The sequence below is a fragment of the Lampris incognitus genome, chromosome 2 (genome assembly GCF_029633865.1).
Source record: "Lampris incognitus isolate fLamInc1 chromosome 2, fLamInc1.hap2, whole genome shotgun sequence".
NCBI lineage: Eukaryota > Metazoa > Chordata > Actinopteri > Lampriformes > Lampridae > Lampris > Lampris incognitus.
This window is the reverse complement of record NC_079212.1, coordinates 18605486-18626044: the sequence shown is the minus strand read 5'-3', so window position 1 is coordinate 18626044 and position 20559 is coordinate 18605486. Positions and strand designations below refer to the sequence as shown.

The 20559-nt window shown below is 41.6% G+C and overlaps 2 protein-coding genes and 1 long non-coding RNA gene across 3 annotated transcripts in view; 1 reads left to right on the top strand and 2 right to left on the bottom strand.

The window, feature by feature from the left end:
• The window catches only part of pfkfb2a (6-phosphofructo-2-kinase/fructose-2,6-biphosphatase 2a), a 31775-nt gene extending 27073 nt beyond the window's left edge, over positions 1 to 4702 (bottom strand). Inside the window, exons 1-6 of the mRNA XM_056274693.1 lie at positions 4613 to 4702; positions 3943 to 4141; positions 1278 to 1403; positions 671 to 767; positions 292 to 358; positions 46 to 120 (exon numbers count right to left, since the gene is read on the bottom strand). Coding sequence (XP_056130668.1) covers positions 46 to 120; positions 292 to 358; positions 671 to 767; positions 1278 to 1403; positions 3943 to 4036 — 459 coding nt within the window. The 5' untranslated portion in view covers positions 4037 to 4141; positions 4613 to 4702. The remainder of the gene's footprint in view (positions 1 to 45; positions 121 to 291; positions 359 to 670; positions 768 to 1277; positions 1404 to 3942; positions 4142 to 4612) is intronic.
• LOC130107897 (uncharacterized) lies at positions 4374 to 5628 on the top strand. Its single transcript, XR_008809837.1, has 3 exons — positions 4374 to 4427; positions 4565 to 5025; positions 5550 to 5628. It is a non-coding gene; the product is annotated as an uncharacterized LOC130107897 (long non-coding RNA).
• A 1978-nt stretch (positions 5629 to 7606) lies between these two features.
• dlgap4a (discs, large (Drosophila) homolog-associated protein 4a) overlaps positions 7607 to 20559 on the bottom strand; it is a 29562-nt gene continuing 16609 nt past the window's right edge. Inside the window, exons 6-11 of the mRNA XM_056274692.1 lie at positions 13386 to 13819; positions 13169 to 13266; positions 12017 to 12453; positions 11024 to 11115; positions 10408 to 10560; positions 7607 to 10176 (exon numbers count right to left, since the gene is read on the bottom strand). Coding sequence (XP_056130667.1) covers positions 9952 to 10176; positions 10408 to 10560; positions 11024 to 11115; positions 12017 to 12453; positions 13169 to 13266; positions 13386 to 13819 — 1439 coding nt within the window. The 3' untranslated portion in view covers positions 7607 to 9951. The remainder of the gene's footprint in view (positions 10177 to 10407; positions 10561 to 11023; positions 11116 to 12016; positions 12454 to 13168; positions 13267 to 13385; positions 13820 to 20559) is intronic.

Here is a 20559-nt window from a genome sequence, read left to right as displayed (position 1 = left end):
GCACAAATTGCATGACTTATGTGCAACCATCACTTTCAATCTGACCTTATAAGCGTTATCCTTTGCAAAGTTAAGGATCAGTTCCCTCCTTTCTCTGGTAGTGTTAGTGGCATCGAAAACCTGTTATATAAAATTCAGAGCAAATTTGGTATAGTGAAAATAATTTATAGTTTTTTACACTTGAAAATGTCCACCTGTGGTCTCCTGCAACACCTGTTGGCTTGTTGCACAATTCAAATTTCCCTGGAGGGATAAACAAAGATCATCTGAATACAGTGTGTGTTCTCTCACAGCAATCTGGCCTCCCTCCTCGGTTAGGTAGGCCTTGACGTCCTCCAGCGCCACCAGTGCACACTGTCTATAGAGAAGCACAGTTGGAAAACAACACTTATGCACCTGACCCTTTTTAATTGCAAGTCTTTAAAACACGTAACTCTGATGTCACACAATGTCAGCATCATTTTGTTGAATAAATGACCGTGGAAGTTGACTGGGTTGTGTAGCACCAGCAGCGCCTTGTAAATATCACAAGACTTTTATTGGGTTTCACCAACCACAATAGCCTACAGCTAGGATTATGTGTGGAGCGCTAGTTTTTGGAGAGGAATCAGTCTATTACAACAACTCTATAAAAAGCCCTAGGGGGCCGATTATAAAGAGCAGCACTCACTTTCTGATTTTCATGGCCTCTTTGTTGTCATGTCTGAAGAAGTCATAGGACTTGTATGACTTCACTGCTTCTCGCCTATAAACTCCAAGGTTAAACACTGCAAAACACAGAAACAGGGAGATTGTCAGACCAGTATCACCCTTAGGGATTAACAAGGTATGGCAAAATAAAGACACACTAAGTCTAGGACACTGGGGCCAATGGCCTTTTTTGTCAAGTGTGTGAGCCAAACCAGTCCTTCAGCATTCCTGCTGAGTGACAGAATCAAACACCCTCCAACTAAAAAGGAAGCCTTGTGCTCAATGTTGACATCTAAATATTGGATAATTTACACACCTCTGCCTTGAGCTTCACATTTTCATAGTCGACCATTTTCTAATTAAGGACAGCTAGGTTTAAAAGGATGGTTCAGCCCTGTGTGAATACACTGGATCCTCCCATGGGATCAGATTTCAAATTGGAAAACTACAATCCTTTTAAAAGGGCAATTCTACAAGGCTAATGAAAGGACCGGATTAATTCCTCATATACGTTTTGCGAGGTTGTCTTTCATACAGATCGAAATTGATAAAATACATGAAAACTCGTATTCAGGCTTGTTACGGACCCTTGGTTGGCACTCCTATCCAGTTGAGGTAGCGTGTTAGCTTCTTGGACATGTAGGTTTTTCCCCTGGCAGGCAGGCCGATCATCACTATCACAGTCGGGGAATTGGTCATATAGGAGGCCCAAGCTGTGGATTACCATTTGCATTTCCAAAACACACACACGCACATTTGAATCATTTTACTTTATTTGTAAGGTTATTTCAGTAATTATACACACCTAAACGTTATGAGTTTAATGATTAAATCCTATTCTAAGTCTAGAGTGAACTGATTTCTATAGCCACTCAATACCAAACACTGAAATGGTCAATTATTAATAAAAGGTTTACAGATAAACCAGAAAATGTCCCAACTTCTCTTCAGCCCCCCCCCTACAAAAATATATGCATACATACACTACCGTTCAAAAGTTTGGGATCACCCAAACAATTTTGTGTTTTCCATGAAAAGTCACACTTATTCACCACCATATGTTGTGAAATGAATAGAAAATAGAGTCAAGACATTGACAAGGTTAGAAATAATGATTTGTATTTTAAATAAGATTTTTTTTACATCAAACTTTGCTTTCGTCAAAGAATCCTCCATTTGCAGCAATTACAGCATTGCAGACCTTTGGCATTCTAGCTGTTAATTTGTTGAGGTAATCTGGAGAAATTGCACCCCACGCTTCCAGAAGCAGCTCCCACAAGTTGGATTGGTTGGATGGGCACTTCTTTGAGCAGATTGAGTTTCTGGAGCATCACATTTGTGGGGTCAATTAAACGCTCAAAATGGCCAGAAAAAGAGAACTTTCATCTGAAACTCGACAGTCTATTCTTGTTCTTAGAAATGAAGGCTATTCCATGCGAGAAATTGCTAAGAAATTGAAGATTTCCTACACCGGTGTGTACTACTCCCTTCAGAGGACAGCACAAACAGGCTCTAACCAGAGTAGAAAAAGAAGTGGGAGGCCGCGTTGCACAACTGAGCAAGAAGATAAGTACATTAGAGTCTCTAGTTTGAGAAACAGACGCCTCACAGGTCCCCAACTGGCATCTTCATTAAATAGTACCCGCAAAACACCAGTGTCAACATCTACAGTGAAGAGGCGGCTGCGGGATTCTGGGCTTCAGGGCAGAGTGGCAAAGAAAAAGCCATATCTGAGACTGACCAATAAAAGAAAAAGATTAAGATGGGCAAAAGAACACAGACATTGGACAGAGGAAGACTGGAAAAAAGTGTTGTGGACGGATGAATCCAAGTTTGAGGTGTTTGGATCACAAAGGAGAACGTTTGTGAGACGCAGAACAAATGAAAAGATGCTGGAAGAATGCCTGACGCCATCTGTTAAGCATGGTGGAGGTAATGTGATGGTCTGGGGTTGCTTTGGTGCTGGTAAGGTGGGAGATTTGTACAGGGTAAAAGGGATTCTGAATAAGGAAGGCTATCACTCCATTTTGCAACGCCATGCCATACCCAGTGGACAGCGCTTGATTGGAGCCAATTTCATCCTACAACAGGACAATGACCCTAAACACACCTCCAAATTGTGCAAGAACTATTTAGAGCAGAAGCAGGCAGCTGGTATTTTATCGGTAATGGAGTGGCCAGCGCAGTCACCAGATCTGAACCCCATTGAGCTGTTGTGGGAGCAGCTTGACCGTATGGTACGCAAGAAGTGCCCATCCAACCAATCCAACTTGTGGGAGCTGCTTCTGGAAGCGTGGGGTGCAATTTCTCCAGATTACCTCAACAAATTAACAGCTAGAATGCCAAAGGTCTGCAATGCTGTAATTGCTGCAAATGGAGGATTCTTTGACGAAAGCAAAGTTTGATGTAAAAAAAAATCTTATTTCAAATACAAATCATTATTTCTAACCTTGTCAATGTCTTGACTCTATTTTCTATTCATTTCACAACATATGGTGGTGAATAAGTGTGACTTTTCATGGAAAACACAAAATTGTTTGGGTGATCCCAAACTTTTGAACGGTAGTGTAACCACATTGAAAAGAGAGGGCCGCAGAATCCCCGTAACGCCACACAGAAGCTGGTTAGTATTCAGGTTGACATGTTTATCATACAATCTTTGACGCTTTGCAGGACGTTAATGTTGCTCAACAATTGTGGCCCTGAATCAAGCTAGTAGACCCTAACCTCCTTGGCTCGAAATATTTAATGGAAAATATATGTGGTATCTTTCTCTGTTCAGAGGTCCATCCTCAGTTCACTGTAAACAAGTCCATCAAAATGGCGAACCTGACAAGACCCGACTCGACTCAGATTCTCCCTGAGACGTCTAAACTTTGGAGATTCAGCAAGTTCAAATTCCTCTGTGTGCAAGCCTTCGCTTGGATCCACTTCACATTCCCGCTTTTGTTTTTCCGAGTACACCGGCAAGTTAAAATAAAACTGACAAAGGTTAAACGCTGATTTATGAGCTCTCTCTCATCACAGCCTGTGGGAAAAAGCATGATTAAAGAATGACTCTCAAGATGGACAAAACCAGGCTTTTGTTTATTGCCCGCTCTGCACAGGTTGGGAGGCCAAAGCTCAATGATTAACAAACCCAGGCTGACCTCTCTTGCAATGACTAAACACTTCCCTTGAAGGGCACGGTTTGGGAATAATGGCTTATCGGAGCACAGAGGGGGAAGTACACAAACATGCTTTCCTACTTACAGCATTTCTTCTCATTTGGCCTGAGCTCAGTTCTCTTTCCTTCAGATGAGCTGTCTGGGGCTGCTGTGCTGGATCTGTGCTGGATAGTGGCCATGATGGGAGAGGGCGGTGCAGTCTTCCCTGGGTCCTTCTGTCCCTTCCTGGCCGGCTGGGGGCTACCAGGTCATGTCGCCAAGAGGGTTAACTTAGGTCAGCATCTCTGTTTAGGACATCATTGCTAGTGTGTACACTTACAACATAATGGAACAATGGAGGAAACACAGATCCGGCGCATCAAGGCTGTAATTTGGCCAGAACTTCAAAATAACGACACATAACCCCATCCAGCCATCGTCTGCTGTAAGGTTTCCCAGGGAAACTAGCAGGTGAGAACCCAACGCACGACTCACAGACAGGAAGGTTGCAGCAACACTCAGTTTAAACAGTCAAAGGCAGACTGGACTGAACCGGGGGTACACGTGACAGCCTGCTGTCGTCTGAGAAAGGTATATTCGCTTTACATCCACCTATTTTATCAGCCATTGTCAAAACTTGAACCACATCACCTTCTCAGAGAAGTAATGAGGTTTGGCCTGCGCAGCAGTATTCACATTTGTTCCGTCATTCTGCGCGTCTACAACAGCAGGCGTCTCTTGACAAGCATGGGTTTTATCCTGGATCTGTGACTCACCAGTTGGACAGCAGGCGCCGGCACCACTCGTTTTCTTCGTGCCACGGTGCTGGCGGACATCGGCAGGTTTTCCCGGCTGGAGCAGTCTTCTTGGTTGCGGTTTAGTTTAAGCTCCTCCCCGGCATCTGCTGCTGCAGGAAGCGCCGTGTTTAAGTCCTGATGTGCTGATCTGGAACCAGCGTTAGCCTCCATACAGACGCTCCAAACTTTCGTAGTCTCTTTTACAGCCTGTGGGAGGCGCTCTAGACCTCGACACGAAGACGTGGCCAGAGGCTACTATTATTGGGAGAGTCAAGGAGGCGCCCCCTGGTGGTGGAGATCCTCCGTCAGCGCCATATCGCCACAGTTTGATAAAGAAAAAAGAAAAAGTACCTCAGGCCGCATTACAATATTAAGACAGCGATGCCTCTTCGGTATGATTTAAGTCAACCTTTATTGATTCTGATTATCTTTGTGCAGTTACAGACAAAATAAATGTTTACAACGATTTTTGATTTTTCTATATAGGTATACTTTGTAGTTCATAGCTGTATACATAGCCCTCGCTTGCATCTATAACGCCCTATACGCATCTATAACGCCCTATAGGTGTAGCTATAAGTCACTGTAAGATTTATTATAACATGTATACGCCCTCACAACACCTCAACCTCTTGTATGATACATTGTCAATTTAAAACGGATTTATGCATTATAAATATGTAATCATCAGCCGGTTTATGTCAAATGTCATAATGCATCTTAGCCAACTTGTTTTGCTGAAGTTTTGTAGAGATGCATAATGAGACTTTAGTGCTATTTCAGTCTTCAGCCATAGCCGTTAGTCATTGTAATACACATTATAGGAACGTATGGGCGAGATGCAATAGATGCTTATAGGGCGTTATAGATGCAAGCTTCATAGAAAGTGTTACCGCCTCTTCTCTTTTTTCTCTAGTAGGATGTCAACCACCAATGATGCACATACAACAGCGTCTCTCCACGTCTTTTTAATGGGGGACGATACTAAACTAAAGTTCATTAAGTAATTCCTGTATGGAGACCCCTGTGTGCCACCTTCTCAAATAGTAAAATCCAGCATCAAATATATTTATATAGAATACATATAGAACATTCACATGAAAAGTAGTTTTACACAAATAAATATATAGTTTATATATAGTCTCTGTGCTTTCATTTATTGTATTTAGTATTTTCCCTCCCCCCCCCTATTCCCTATTTTCTTGTTTCAGCATGATGTCAGAGAATATAGAGTTTAAGAGGCCTGTGAATCAAGCAGCATCGGTCGACAGACAGAGTAATCGAGTGCAGACCACACAGGCGGGCAACACTTTCGCTTGTAGGTTTGCGTGGTGGTTTTTTTTCTTCTTTTCTTTTTCTTGCTCGAGTGACAAACAGCTGAACAAGATAACGAAAAGTAAAATAATAGTAGATATTCAGTTGATTTTGGCGCTTGTGCGCAGACGGTGTCACCGGTGGTGTTTCTAAAAATAATTTGTGAAATAAACGACGAAATAATGAAAGTAAGCATTCTGGATCTTTAAACGGTGATGTGTGCTGGAAGTCTTGACCTCGTCAAAAAAAAGAAAAAGAAGAAAAAAAGCAGGATGGAAGTGTATCTGCCACTCGTATTCCTATTTGGTTTTACTGTATGGAAATTTGACACACAGGGGCTTCCGTACTGATGGTGGCCATACTAGAATCTTTTGTTAAACATGAAAATAACTTTCTACCTAAAAATAATATGAAATGAAGTTACGTCCTGTGAGAGGAAACCTCTACAGGGCTTGACAGCTGTGAAAGATTAACAACTTTGGCTTTATGAATATCTCATGGGGATTCCCCCCCCCTGTTCTGCCTATTACAAAATTAAGCTCATTTGGGTATCATCAAAAATAACGTGGGTCCACAAAATCAAGGACTCAAAATACCAGATCAGAAAGGGTTTTACATTGGTCTGAGTATTAGCACTGTGGTTTTGGTGGCGTTGCGAGTTGCTCAAAAAATATTCATAGATTTCTCAAACTGAGTGATAATATTCCCTTTTTTTATTCCATTGATTTATTAACTCCATCTAGAAAACAATATCTCACAAAATGTCATTGCAATCACAATGCTTTATTCTCTTAAAAGAAACTAGCCTCACAGTGTCTAACTAATACACCATAACATCAAACAATCCCTCATCTGTAGGATGTGTGCTTATTTAGTAAAACAATTTCCACCAGTAGTAAATAAATCCAGAATTACACTGTTTTTGCTCGTGTTCATATAGTTAAATCTCTGAAAATTCAGTTGCCAAGTAGGGAGATGTAGCCGGAAAGATGGGCCACCTATAGTGTCATTTCTTACGTCTTAAGATTTGCAGGGTTTCTTCTATGCATGAATCATAGCCTACCGTCCAATCTCTTACTTCCTATTTTATCTGGCATTGCCTCAGTTAGATCCAGGTAAAACTCAAAATCCCTAAAAATCACTTGACTGCAGAATATTGCCATGTCCACATGGTGGTCAAAAAGCATATCCACATTATCTGCCACCAGAGTTGCACCTTCTGGTCATTGTTTGTCCATTGTGTAGCCCTTTGTAGCTCAGGAAGTACTGGTAAACAAGCTATCCGTAGATCCCTGATCAGTTCATGCTCTCTTTAAGGTTCGGTATATTGGGAAATAAAGGGATCCAGCTTTCAAATGATATGAGGACTCGTCACTGTTTGTCACTCTTGACCCGTCCATGTACAGCACATACCCTGAATGCCTTATTGAGACTGAATAGTTTCTAATCATTTCATGACACCCATTGAAAAAGAGTACAGAAATTTCACTAGCTACGATCTTTGTATAGAGAAGGCCATGCTTCAAGAGATTACACAGTAAAGTTGAAGTGTCTACTGCTCATAATTCATTTGTGTGTAATATTAGCTCAACGGCTGATATTACAATACAGTAGGGATGAATGACGTAGAAAAACAGCAAGAATGATGACAAGGACATGTAGCAAAGGGATGTTTAATGATTTCTTTGGACAATGAAACGTACATGTCCATAGTTGATGTAATACAAATAAACAAATAAACTCAACCTGGTGCTGTGTCAGCATTCCCAGTTCTAGTTCACCTATTATGTTAATGAAAACTAAAAATACAAAATGGAGTGTACTGGAATTTGTGACTGTTGAGTGATGCAATGTTTGACCAATAGGGGGAGAGCCAGCTCTTAATTAAAAGAAAACAAAAAAGTTTCAACCCTTCCATGTACATGTTCACTTCTGCCCCCTTGGCATTCCAGATCACATTTGAAATGACTGACGAGAAGACATGAAAGAGAACGAATATAAATTCCATTTCTCTCAAATGTAATTCTTGTCATTCTCATGGGGTTGAATGGGGACAAAGCATAGTTCAACTTCTGGGGTGAGCTGATGAAATGGTGCTCGGTTTAAAAGCGCACATGCAGCCAACATTAACAATTTATCAGAGCACCTCACTTCAAAAAAAATAAAACTCTTCCTAATGGTATTGAAAAGTTGATAATTCAATGAATAACTCCATGCCGTCTAGGCACTGTAGCCAATCCTTTGCAGCACCATCAGTTTTATAAAATCAATTTGCAACTCTTGGTTGACCTCACAACGGATAGATTACACACCAAGTCACAGAAAGTGTTGCACAACACTAAAATTTAAATTAAAAAATGTACCATAGTTTCAACAAAGCACCTTTTGACAATGTTGGGAGTTTAAACAGCTGGGAAACGGACCGAGACTAAATTCATTCAGCTTCAGCAGTCAGAATGATCAAACCCACTAAAACTACCACTTGATAGTTTCCAAGCCTCGGTGAGCTCATTTGTAAAAATTTGTAGATACTTTAAAATTTTTATCATTAAAATATTTAGAAATAGTGGCTTTCAAGGTTATCCACAATCGTCCAATCAAGTAGTGGTTATACTAAATGTTGGTTGTCACTTAAAAGGTTTTGGCTGTTGAACTTAATGTGCTCACCCTGAGATTGCTATACCCATTCCCGAAACAACTTATTCCTCAGAATAGAATAAGTAAATAATAAACATTCATATCAAGCAGATTTATTGGACATGTTAAATTAAAAAGAATTAAGACTGGACATTTAAATCTCATTTCCACTGTCAGATGAAATTACTAGTTAATTATTGCTAATCCCATTTCCTTTCCAACAGAAATAAAACCCCTGCCCCAACACATGTACTGAAACAGTTTGGTGGAGTGGGAATGCCTTATGAGGTGGTGAAGGTCTTGGTCCCCTGCATCACAAGGATGCAGCGAAGGTTCGAATGACTGAGAGGTGGGAACTGAGGCGAATGGAAAGTGCAGTCATCAAGTCCAAATGAGAAGCAAATGCATACATTTCATACATTCCTCTGTAGCATACAATGACTGGCCATTGTCAATTCTTGAATTCCCTCCACAAAAATAAAATTTAAGACTTTAACGATGGGTATTCACCGACAAACCGTTTAGTGTGCGTTTGTGAAAGAGGGAGAGAGAAGTGGAGTGAATGATTGCATCAAGTGCTAATTTATCATGACAATATATATGTACTCAGTCTATAAAAAACTACCTTGGTACTGAACACTGACCTCTCTCTAACAAATAACCTGGTATAGAACATTTACAAAATGAACATGGTAATAACCAGAGTGTGATATCTATAATGTATGCTACTGCCTTCCTCTGGCTCTCTGCGTTTTAAACCTCTGAGTAAAATCAACACGATCTCATTTCTTACACAGTAAAGCTTACACACCACACCCGACGAGTGGCAGCCTAATACAAAGAGAGAACAGGAAGACTCTGTGGACAGTGAGTACACCTGCACGTGTATCCTGAGTGTGTGTGTGGGTGGTAGCTCAGCTCGTAAACCTGGAGACTCGCAAGTGAAGGGAATGAGAGAGTAAACTTCTGGGATACCAAGATTCTTCAGCTCACAAGGAACAGGATTTCTTTATCCAAGGTACTTGCACATTTAAGACAGTCTTGATATAATTTGGGAGATAATTATTATAACTTCAATAGTAATAACAATAATAACAATAGTATTAAACATTTGTCTGTCAAGGTTATTTCTGTCCCATGGCAGCCAGTAGACTGTTTGCATTGTTTATATTGTTCGGGATAGTTTTGCATGCCCTGTGATCTCCTTCAGCTGTCCTATATTCAGCTTCGCTGCCAAGAGGGGCTGACCTCTTCATCTTTTGTATGTCTGTGTGGTCATCTCAGATCTGTTTGTGTGTTTGTGTCAATGAGTGCTTGGGGTGAAAGAAGATTATCATTCTTCATGGGGAACTGATGCTGGTCCACTCTCAAAGGCGGGTTTGAGCCTCGGGGACATAGATCTCTATGCTGTCAGCACTTTCTGTGGCAGAGTTCTGTCGTACTGACGCGGCCCGCTTTGCTGCCATCAGCCGTTTTCTGGCTTCCTGTCGCTGCTTGTCCACAGCTGAGTCCATGCTCCTGTCTTTTCCTGCAATCAGCTTGGGCTTAGGTGACTTCTTTGGCACGGATGATGGAAGCTGCTTCTTTTCCTCCTGAGAAAAAGATGAGAAATAGGAAAAGAAATAAGCCAGATGGACAGTACAGGTCACATTAGTAAGCCTACACTGGGGCTGATTGAATTCACAGCGCATCCACTGTTACTCTGTTGGTTGGATGATGGAAAAGAAAACAATATAACATTTTTGAAACCTGACAAGAGCTTTGAAACCCATGCTGGAACCTGACAATGGGATGACCAAAGCTGTCTATGAACAACGTAATACCTTCTTCTCCGTTTTCTCAGGAAGTTGCCAGTTGTTGGATTTGAGTTGGTAGAGCTCATCGAACTTCATGCTGATATCTCCTATAGAGAGTTGTAGAAGATCCCAGAACCCAGCCAGGTCCTGTGCCGTGGGCCGTGGGTTAGCATTCACATTCTACCAAGGACAAAATGACAAGATAGTGAGGCGACAGGTGATTGGCTTAGCAGTGAAACTGGGGGTGAACACATTAATCTCCTAATCTCAAGAGCAATCTTCCCCCTTTAAGCAAAAGGATTAACCCAAAAACATACCTGAAGTTAATCCACAAATATACCTGACCACTGACTTTCAGAGATTTAGTAACAGCACTCACAAGATTAGACAAGTGGAGAAGTGAATTACATTTTGCAGTAGTGAGTCAGGCTACATAAATTATCAAGAGATTATTTTGTGTGTGTGGACAGCCCATTTCCTCTCCATATGTGATGAATAAGACAAATTTGTCTGTGACAAACAGCTCTGTGTGCTCAAAAGTAGGATGTGGGCATGAAGTAAAATATGAGTAAATGTGGCCAGAAGAAAAAAAAAAAGCATTTTGATAGGAAAGAAGCAGGGAGGGCAAATAGGATCCACTCACCAAGTTCTCATTACAGAGCCCTCTGAACTGCTGGAACTTCTTGGACATGAGGAGCTGGGCACTACCTACTGCACTGCGAATCGTCCCCAAAACTACAAACCAAAGAGTAATAAGGAGAACCATCAAAAGTTGCAATAAACTAAAGAACAAAACACAACTCTGGGCTCCTGACTACATACACAGAAGTAAACACACACATACATGGCGCACACAAAAAATACTGAGAAAAACATAGAAATGGGCTCTTCCCCCTGGTTTCATATTTCATGGGCAGCGATATAAAGATCAAGTGCGTACTGCATCTTTATGGACTTTTGTATTTTAGAATAGCTTAAGCAACTGCATCAAGAAATGGAAGATGTTGGCAATTCTCATATTTCTGAAGAGCCCATCATTATGGGATATTTAACTCATATTTGACAGTGCACAACATCCTTGGAAGTAACTTGGAATAAATGACTCATTAAGCCATTTCCTGCCTGCTGTTCGTAAAAGGAAATTTCTTCGTTCAGGTTCATGGAAGCAAGAGGAATGATAATCTGGGGCTTTGGTTTTTGAGCTTCTTACTCATCCATATTTAAGAGACTGCAGAGGTAACCCTGCCTGAGAACCCAAGCAGGATTCTCAGATAACAGATGGAGATGAGTCTGCAGTGGCTCAATTACAGCTGAAATAGAAGCTCACTTCTGCCTAACGAGCAGTGCTACAGCTAACCATTAGCAGTAATGAGCTTGTCCCTCCTCCTCTTTTCTGCTCTCCAGTCCACAGTGGCTACAAGCAGACCCAACTGTCTGCCTGTAGGCTTTAATGATTGTTGCATTATTTCAATGTCCACTCTCCATGTGTGGCTAGTTATCCACTGTAGTTACATGAATATTGAAATCTTCTGACTTCCAAAATCTGGCATTTTAAAACCACTCATCTAAAAACCAGTCACTCTAAAAAGTCCACTGAATGTTTTCACAGCAGTCGTCATATAATCTCTTCTCTTACCCTCCTCTGACAGCTTGTTGTCTTTGGTCTCCTGCTCCATCTGTTGACACCAGCCCTCCATGCGCGCTGTCTCCGCCTGCAGGAGCTTCAGGAACCAGTTACCATCTCTGAGACAGGCAGGCATGGTGGGCTGAGTGACATCTCCCTGGGCACTGCAGTTTCCAGTCTCGAGGCTGGGGTCTGGAGGTGGCAGGGAGGAGGGGTCCAGTGCTGGGTCCAGGGTCTCTGGCAGCAAGGTGGATATCCTGGTGGGGACGGATGTGTGTTTGAGGGGCTGCTGCTCCGTGGCTATATCCGCTCCATTGGGGGCAGCAGGATTTACCATTGTACTGTTAGTGCAGTTGGCTGTTTTATTTTCTAAGGGTGTTGCATCCTGGGACTCCTGGGGCTCACTCTCTGTATTCTGTCTGGAGGCCATGCTGCTGCCCCGGCTGAGACTGGAAACACACACACAAATCAGCTAAAATCAGACTGGATTCAATAAAACAAAGAAATGCAGTGATTGGCCAAACATTTTCCACAATAACAGCTTAAAAGTTTTGTGTTTGGTTAAATAGAAAAGGATTTAATGGCAGCAGCTGGGGGTACACTAGTGTTATCTATTGCAAAGGAGCACAGAAGGGCAAAGACAGCTACAGCCTGAAAGCCATCGGGACTAGGGTGGTGGGGCACATGGGGAGGGTCAGGAACAGCACATAGAAGGATGACAGGCTGCTGGCCTCAAAAGAGAGTGAAGGTGAGAAAAAGAAGCAGACGTAGGGAAATTAAGGTGCACTTGCCAGTTTAAAGAGCACTTTTTTTCACAAATCTTTGCTTACTATGGTCTAAACATGGCACAAGAGGTCAGAGCCCTGGGCTGGCATGCTGATGCCAACACACAGACTAACTGCTGGATGACCTTGGCTACTGTCTCTACTGCACTGTCCAGTTATGCCAGCCTCAGAGCTGAAACAGTTGCAGAATGTACAAGGGTGAGCATGTGTGAATCAGAGGGAGAGAAGGGCAAGTGAATATCAAGAGCTGGAGAGAAGACAGATTCACAAGCAAACCAGAAACATAACATTCCACATAAACAAGAAAAATTACAGAAAATCAGCCAAAAGACAATGGGCAATAAAGTCATTGCTGTATCAAAGGAGCAAGGGCACTTACGGCCTGCCGTTCTCCACTTGCACTCCAATTGACTGGAACTTCAGAGGGGTAGTCAGGGGAAGGGGTTCCTCTTTTGGGATTGGCAGAAGGCAGTCCACCTGTCAATCAACCAACCATAATGGGCAACAGCAAATCAACCAAATCTGAGGCAGTTTGAGCATATGATTTTAGCTGCCAGATTTACATGTATCCTCTGTGACAAGTTGAAAAACCTCACCTGGATCCCGATGGAGGACAGCTTCCTCTTGGGCTCTGACGGGGGCTTCTCTAGGGTGACACCGATGCTTACGGTGTCATACTTGGGCTGGGAAGCGATGGTGCTGATGAAGGAGGTGGTGGTAGTGGGCAGCGGGAGGTCACGGGGGGCAGGGACAGGAGGTGCAGCAGCCACAGCAGGTACAGGGACAAACAAAGGTATAGGTACAGGTACAGGGGCCGTGTGCCGAGTGCCTTTAACCAGGCTGCTGAAGCGAATGCTACAGAGGCTGTCAGAGGAGTTGCTGCGTTCTGACTGGCTGTTGGCCTCACTGCGGCGGTCCTGCTGGTCCAGGTAGGTGTCCTGGGCTGACTCGGTGCTGCTCTGCACCGTCACTGAGATTAAGGGCTTGGAGGTGATGCGAGGTGGGACCGGAGGAGGAGCCTTCCTACTAACTGTTGATGTAAAGAAATATAAAAGAGAAGAGATAAGAGAGGACACAGCATAAAACGTTTGCACTGGAACATTAAAGCATTATAGAGATTGAGAAGAGGAGGGCAAAAAAAATTGGGGAGGAAATGACACCGTTTGAGAACAACCAGCTGCTTAGCACCAAACTGAGACCTAAAACACTAAATCATAAACATTAGCCATCAGCAAAAACAAAACTATTTTCTTTCGTTTATCACTGCCTATTCAGCTGTACTCTGGGTTAACCTATGTTTCCTGTCAACCTGCTGTTCCAATGATGTCAGTGAGTCTTTGGACAGCAGAAGAACAGCACTACTCACCATATCACCAACATTTAAGTGATGTTAAGAAAAAAGAATGACAAGCATCACTATGAAAATCTATGCCTCCCCAGTAAAAGAAAAATGAGTGAAGGCAGAAATGGATTTAATTCTTATAAATAGCAGCCTGGTGGTAAAACCTGGCCAGGTTTCCAAAAAAAAAAAAAGCAACAAAGATTTAATGCCACAAATACTGAAAGGGTTATATATAACATGTTCCATTACACATATCCCACAGTGAATTGTGCTGGTCCAATGGCATTGCTCCTATTAGAGTTGCACTGGTGTCACCATCATGTTTGGTAAAATGATGAAGGCTGAAACATAGTCTTCACAATAAGTCACCTAGTAGTAGGCCAAGTATTCGGGAAGTTATATTGCTTGAAAAAAAACTGCACTCATCTCATGGGAGTACAAAGGTCATCTCAAGTTGTGGTGGTAAGATAGCGAAAGCAAGCCTATCCTCTGATGAAGTGACACACATTAGCCCCAAGTGAAGCTAGCACCTGTTCTCACTAGCTGACATGACAACAAAAATTCTGTCAAAATACTCTATATCTTATTTAGGACATACAGGCACACACAACTCAAACCAGTTATCAGTGTCAAACAAGAGATACGCATTTAAGTCTGTCATATGAAGAGACAAGGCAAGCCCTATACTTAACTGCAGGGCAACACCTAATTTTATTTATCTATACAAATTAATGGACTAAAAACCTCAAAAGCACAACACATCTCAATGCAGTTCATAAATGAATAAACACATTAAGAAGTTTATTATTAAAGTTAGTGATCAACAGACAATGTAAAATGCAAGAGGGCACCACTGACTTTTCATTCAGTGAGCCGAATAGTGGGTCTTCCTTGACAATTGTTGAATATCTGCTTTATTTCACAAGTTGTTAGGATTTTCTAACACCAACAGAGCTATACCTCTAACACAAAGACGAGACTAGTTTGCATAGATACCATGTTCTGACTGAGATGTAAACCAGGATTCACAACATGCTACAGTGCAAACTGTCAACGAGGCCAGAGAGGGGATTACCAGTGAGCAAGCAGGATCTGACTCAGGGCCAAAGAATAGTACTGTTGCTTGAGGGTGGCTCTTGGACTGTCATCAGCAGCTGATTGTAGGGTTGTGGTGTCTGACATGAGGGAACTACAGCACAATAACATGAAAAACCAGAGAAAGCCACAGGCTTTCTAACGGGACTGAGGGGATATTGGGCAACTCTGTGCAGATGCTATTTAAACTGGCTGGCTGACTGGGATCAACAGATGTCTAACAGAGCTGGGAAAAGGGGGAGGGAAACAAAATTTAGTGCTCTGGTCCTCTGAATGCATTCACTTACAGAAACTGTTGGATACAACGTGTAACACCGTAGCCAACCTACGATGCAACTTTGCAGTAGTATTGAGAATCAAGTGCCTACTTTCTTAAGTAGTTCCGATTTAAACAGCTAGCTAACACTGTAATTTCTGAGGGGGCTGTACTTCTGATGTCAACTGGTGACTTACAGTGGTGGTGAATTTCCCATTATACATCAATAATGTACACAAACATGGCACTGGAATTCAATCAACGCAGTAATTTTGAGTAGTCGAAGCCTCCCACCTAAGGGGACTAATAGCTGCAACAGTCTCTGCTTTGAGAACTCAGCCAGCAGAGAACAAAAGCAGATATTTATTCCTTGCGAATTACACACATTCTTAGAATACTCAAGAGTAGAGGCATGACATTTATTAAGTTAATTGATGTGCTCCAGGACAGAACCCATGCCTCCCCAGTATTCGTATTTGCAAGGCCATTCTTTCCCCCATTTCTCTCTCTCCCACATGTGTACATAAACACTCAAATCTGAAAGACAATCTCCTCTGAATTACAGATTTTGTGCAGTGTTACAGTGTATTCATGGTGATAAGAAGCATTAATAGTTAATTCCAGTATGATCTCAACTCACTTGCTCCCTTGCTGGTCAGTTGCCACATACCGTTTTAAAGAAAAGTGTATATCAGCCTTAAATATTTGTTTACAAGCGTCCAGACACAATGAAGTGGGGTAATTGCAGATCAAGTCAAACCCCTAGCAAAGAGTATACTCTATTTTGCTGTCCTTGTTTGATTTGTGCCATGATGCCTGGCTTGATCTCCTCTACCTTTGGGCCTGGTGCCCAGGGGTGATTATGAGGTGAATAAGCTGTCCAGAACTTGGATTGCTGGGGCAGGCCCAGCTAATAGCCTCCAGCTGCTCACCCTCTAGTTTTACCTTCTCAGGACTCTAGAGGTTTGAAATAAATAAATAAAATCAAATAATTAAAACTGCCTGCCGTTCTACCATAAAAAGATGCTTTATCACAAACACGACTCTGCCATCAACATGCTCCAATAGTGCCTACTTGTTTGGTCCAGTTGTTAGGGATGGATGCAAACCAAATAGGTGAGAATTGGAGGCAACCCATTGGCATGGCTTCTATGACTCACAGCACAGCCTTGTTGTTGGAACAGAATTACATACAGGGAGCAGTAGTTTGTGGGTCACTTCTACGGTGGGCTCTGAGAGCTCCTTTTCTTTGAAAGCAGTTAACATCAACTGCAGTACTGTTAACAGAGCAGTTACCATCAAATCTTAACTAAATTGCATCACTCGTGAAAAACCAGCAGTTGCTGCTTCAGCATATACACAGGTTCCATCAGCATGTCTGTGTGAAAGCTATCAGATGACCACTAATGAGCTTTCTAGTACAGCAAGCAAACAGAGCCACATGACTGCAAATATGGTGCACTGCAAAAAGACAGGACTTGTTTCAGTCTTTTTTGTGTAAGCCTGTTAAGTGTCCTGGCTTGGGATTTGAGAGGTTTCATTACTGTTGGGCTAATTCTAGAGTAATTAATTATGATCTAGAATGAACCTTTTTTGGAGGAGAAACCCAATGCAACTCCATCCAGTCCGTCAAACTCTGTTGCTCGACATGACAGCTTACTAAACTAGCTCCTAACTCAATGAACACAACAGCATTACAAAATACATGTACAACCCATAACATACTTTATACACTGCATTAAACGACCTTTGTGTGAAAAGCTCCAGCTATGTACTAACTGTCACAAAAGGAGATGGTAGCAGAAGCTTTAATCTAGTTTAGCAGTTTTACATTGGGGCACTGTTGCAAGGTGACAGGCTAGGGGAGTCCTTAACAGGCAGCTTAATATAGAACAAATTGCTAAGGATGTTACACATCTGCAAGACAGACAAGCATACAGAGTCATCAGGTTGGACTGCAAAAGCAGCAAATCAGTGGACATGATGGGACATATCTAAAGGTGTGGAGGGATTTTGACAGACAGTATGACCAACAAGCTCCCACTTGCTGGACAATAATGCCTATTAGAACTGTCTAGGCACATAGTGGCAGGAAAAAAAAGAAACCAGCAACGCAACTCACAAAGCAGTCAAGGGACAACAAACAATCACAGACATGTAATGAAAACAAACAGCAAGCCCTGCATTGAACCATGTCAGACAAAACAAATGGCTGTCGATTACTTAACACCCCAACTAGTATTCCAACACTGCCCATAAAAAGAGCAACTAAGAGGCCTGCCTTGATGACAATATAAAAAGAGACATAAATCTCCAAATACGCAAGTTTTACTCCATTCGAGATTTCTTTGTTCATTCTTATCTGATTGGGGCCGAGATGCTTAAGACCTCCTGTGGCTCCTAGTCTGGCCTGGTAGGTCTGGATGAAAATCTAATCAGCTGATGCTAAGACTCTTGGTAACAGTCTGGACAAATCCTTCAGGCTGTGGAACTGGGATACTGATACAAAATGTTTCCAGCAGTTGTAATCAAAATGAGACGCAAAGCAAGAAAACTATTAAAATGTCTTTTTGTTAATGTGGTCACAAATACCAAAATCCTCGACTTTATATAAACAAAAAAAAATTCTAATCAATTTATGAATGAAATTCTCATCAGAAACGTCGACAAATAGATATAGAGGAATGGAAAATCCTAATCAAAATGTCAAAGACAGTTAATTCAAATTCGATTACCCAACTTGTAAACTTTTTTTTTTTTACCCCCGCTAAAAGTTGGTGGTTGAGCATAACGTACACAACAAGGGCAAATGAGGTGGGAAAATGTAGAATGATATTTTTCTAATAAAATACTGAGCAAAACAGATCAACGTGGTAATAAGTTTAGCCTATATTTGTATGGCCATCATCAGATCATACTGGGACAATATCCTTAGATAAAGCTTCTGTGCCCTTTGAAACACATGTGTGAACTTCCCTGAGAAGGCTAACTACTGTTGACCTCATTGTGAAATTACAGTGGCTTCACCCATTGAGTCACAGATTACCTCATCAATGAGTGAGAGGTAAAGTGTGCAATACTATGGAGAATGACTCACAGTCTATCTATGCTGATATACACACCAAGTGGAATGGAGCATCGGAATACAATGAGCATGTCTTTCTATGAAACCCAAAAGCCATTTATTCTGATGACACACATCATATAGCCTATCTATACTGTCAGTGATATTATAAAGGCCGGGTGTTTTTACACAAAGACCAACAGTGATAAAAAAAAAGTGAACTTAGACATGGCAGTTGCAATGCTAGCTGATCCTAGATTTTAAGTTACAATTGTCAAGATCATTTTTGTTCAATTTACTGACAAATGTGGTGACGTTGGTAATTGAATAGGTATTTGAGCCCTCCAAATTCCCAGTGATCCATTTGAAATAAAACAATCACTAACGTCATGCCAACACCTTCCCTACCTGCAAAAAGAAAAAAGAAAAAGAAATAAGGTTTAACTTGAGATTTAACTATTAATATTGTATGGCAAAGGCATTCTAAAAGCTTGGTCTATCATATCTTCCTGTTGGCCACAACAAATTTGATTATACAAACTTGCTGCGACCTGCCTTATTCTTCAGCACACTGCTATGGTGAAGACATAATATAATATCTGCTCTAATATTTATGTAGGGAAGTCATTCCTTAAAGTAAATCTTAAAATGAGCAACCGCTAAAGGTGTTCCTGCCAGTTGTGGATTAGTTACCGCCATGACTATGCCAAACTATACAAAGTTCCAAAAAGGACTGTGTTTACGTATGATTATTTAATCTCTGATAACAAATGAATTACATGGCCATCCATTTCTAGTCAGTAGTGTTCATCTGGTCCAAAAGCTTTTTGAAACTGCGAAGTACTACCCTTCATTGTACATAGAGCAGGAAGCTGATAAATTATTGATTATATCCTCAGGTCTTACCCGCCACTGAATCCTAATGGCACAGGGGACAGACACACTGTGCACCAAAACAGTATTTGCACTTGAAGTGACTGAGGTGTGGCAAAGCCCAGCAATATAAGTAAGGTAGCTTTTTCCAGACAAGTAATGAAAGTAAGCAAGTAATGACATCTGCTTGCAGCGTCACCTTAAGAAAAATAAATGCATGCATTCATTTTTGAGGTCAACTAATGCAGTCTTTCGTCGTTTACAGATCGTTTTCTCCAAGTGAAAAGACACTAGGGCAACAGGACGAATGTCGTGGAGGCACCATCTAAACAACTGACTTTTTGAGTACTTGCGTCAACATCACACTGTCCTGTCACTTTCAAATCATAAACCACAAGAACACTGCGAAGTCTATAACATACCCAGTGTCACTTCCATGTACGAATTTCACGAACATTTTTTGTGTGGTTGTCACAGCGAGTCTGAGATTGACTAAATTTCATTTTGACTTTACAGTAGACTCAAGCAGTGCCTTGAATACCTTCAGCGTTACAAGGCAAACTAACTAGGTGGCAATGATGCTCTGTTGGCAGGGCGTATGGCTAACATTGGTACACCGCATATTTAGACAATATAGAGACATTTTTGATAACTGCACCCCACAAACTTTTAAAACCGTTTTGACAGGCACGTGTTGGGCATTTCTGCCTTCCTTATCTCTCACTTTCTAGAGGCGTTAACAAGGCAAAGTAACCCAATTTAAACAGATCCAGCTTTATGTCATCCTATCCATTTTGCTGTAATACTGCAACTGGAAGTACATTTTGTACGTAACGTAAATGTATAGTTACCAGTTCTATATTCTTATCTATATCTTGTGTGACCACCTTATGTGATCAGCGATGACAGTATTTTACAGTTCGTTAAAGGTTAGCCAACCTACCTGTTAGCATGAGCGATTACCACCTAATCCTATGGTTATAATAGCCAAAGCTAACGAGCCGGGTATCGAGCAGCTTATCATAGTGGTACCGACGCGTTGGTTAACGTTTTGCTAGCACTAGCCGCCTTCATCAACCGAAAAAAACGGGTTTACGTTAAACGTTAACTGATGATAATGTTCGACAGTCCGTAGGATTT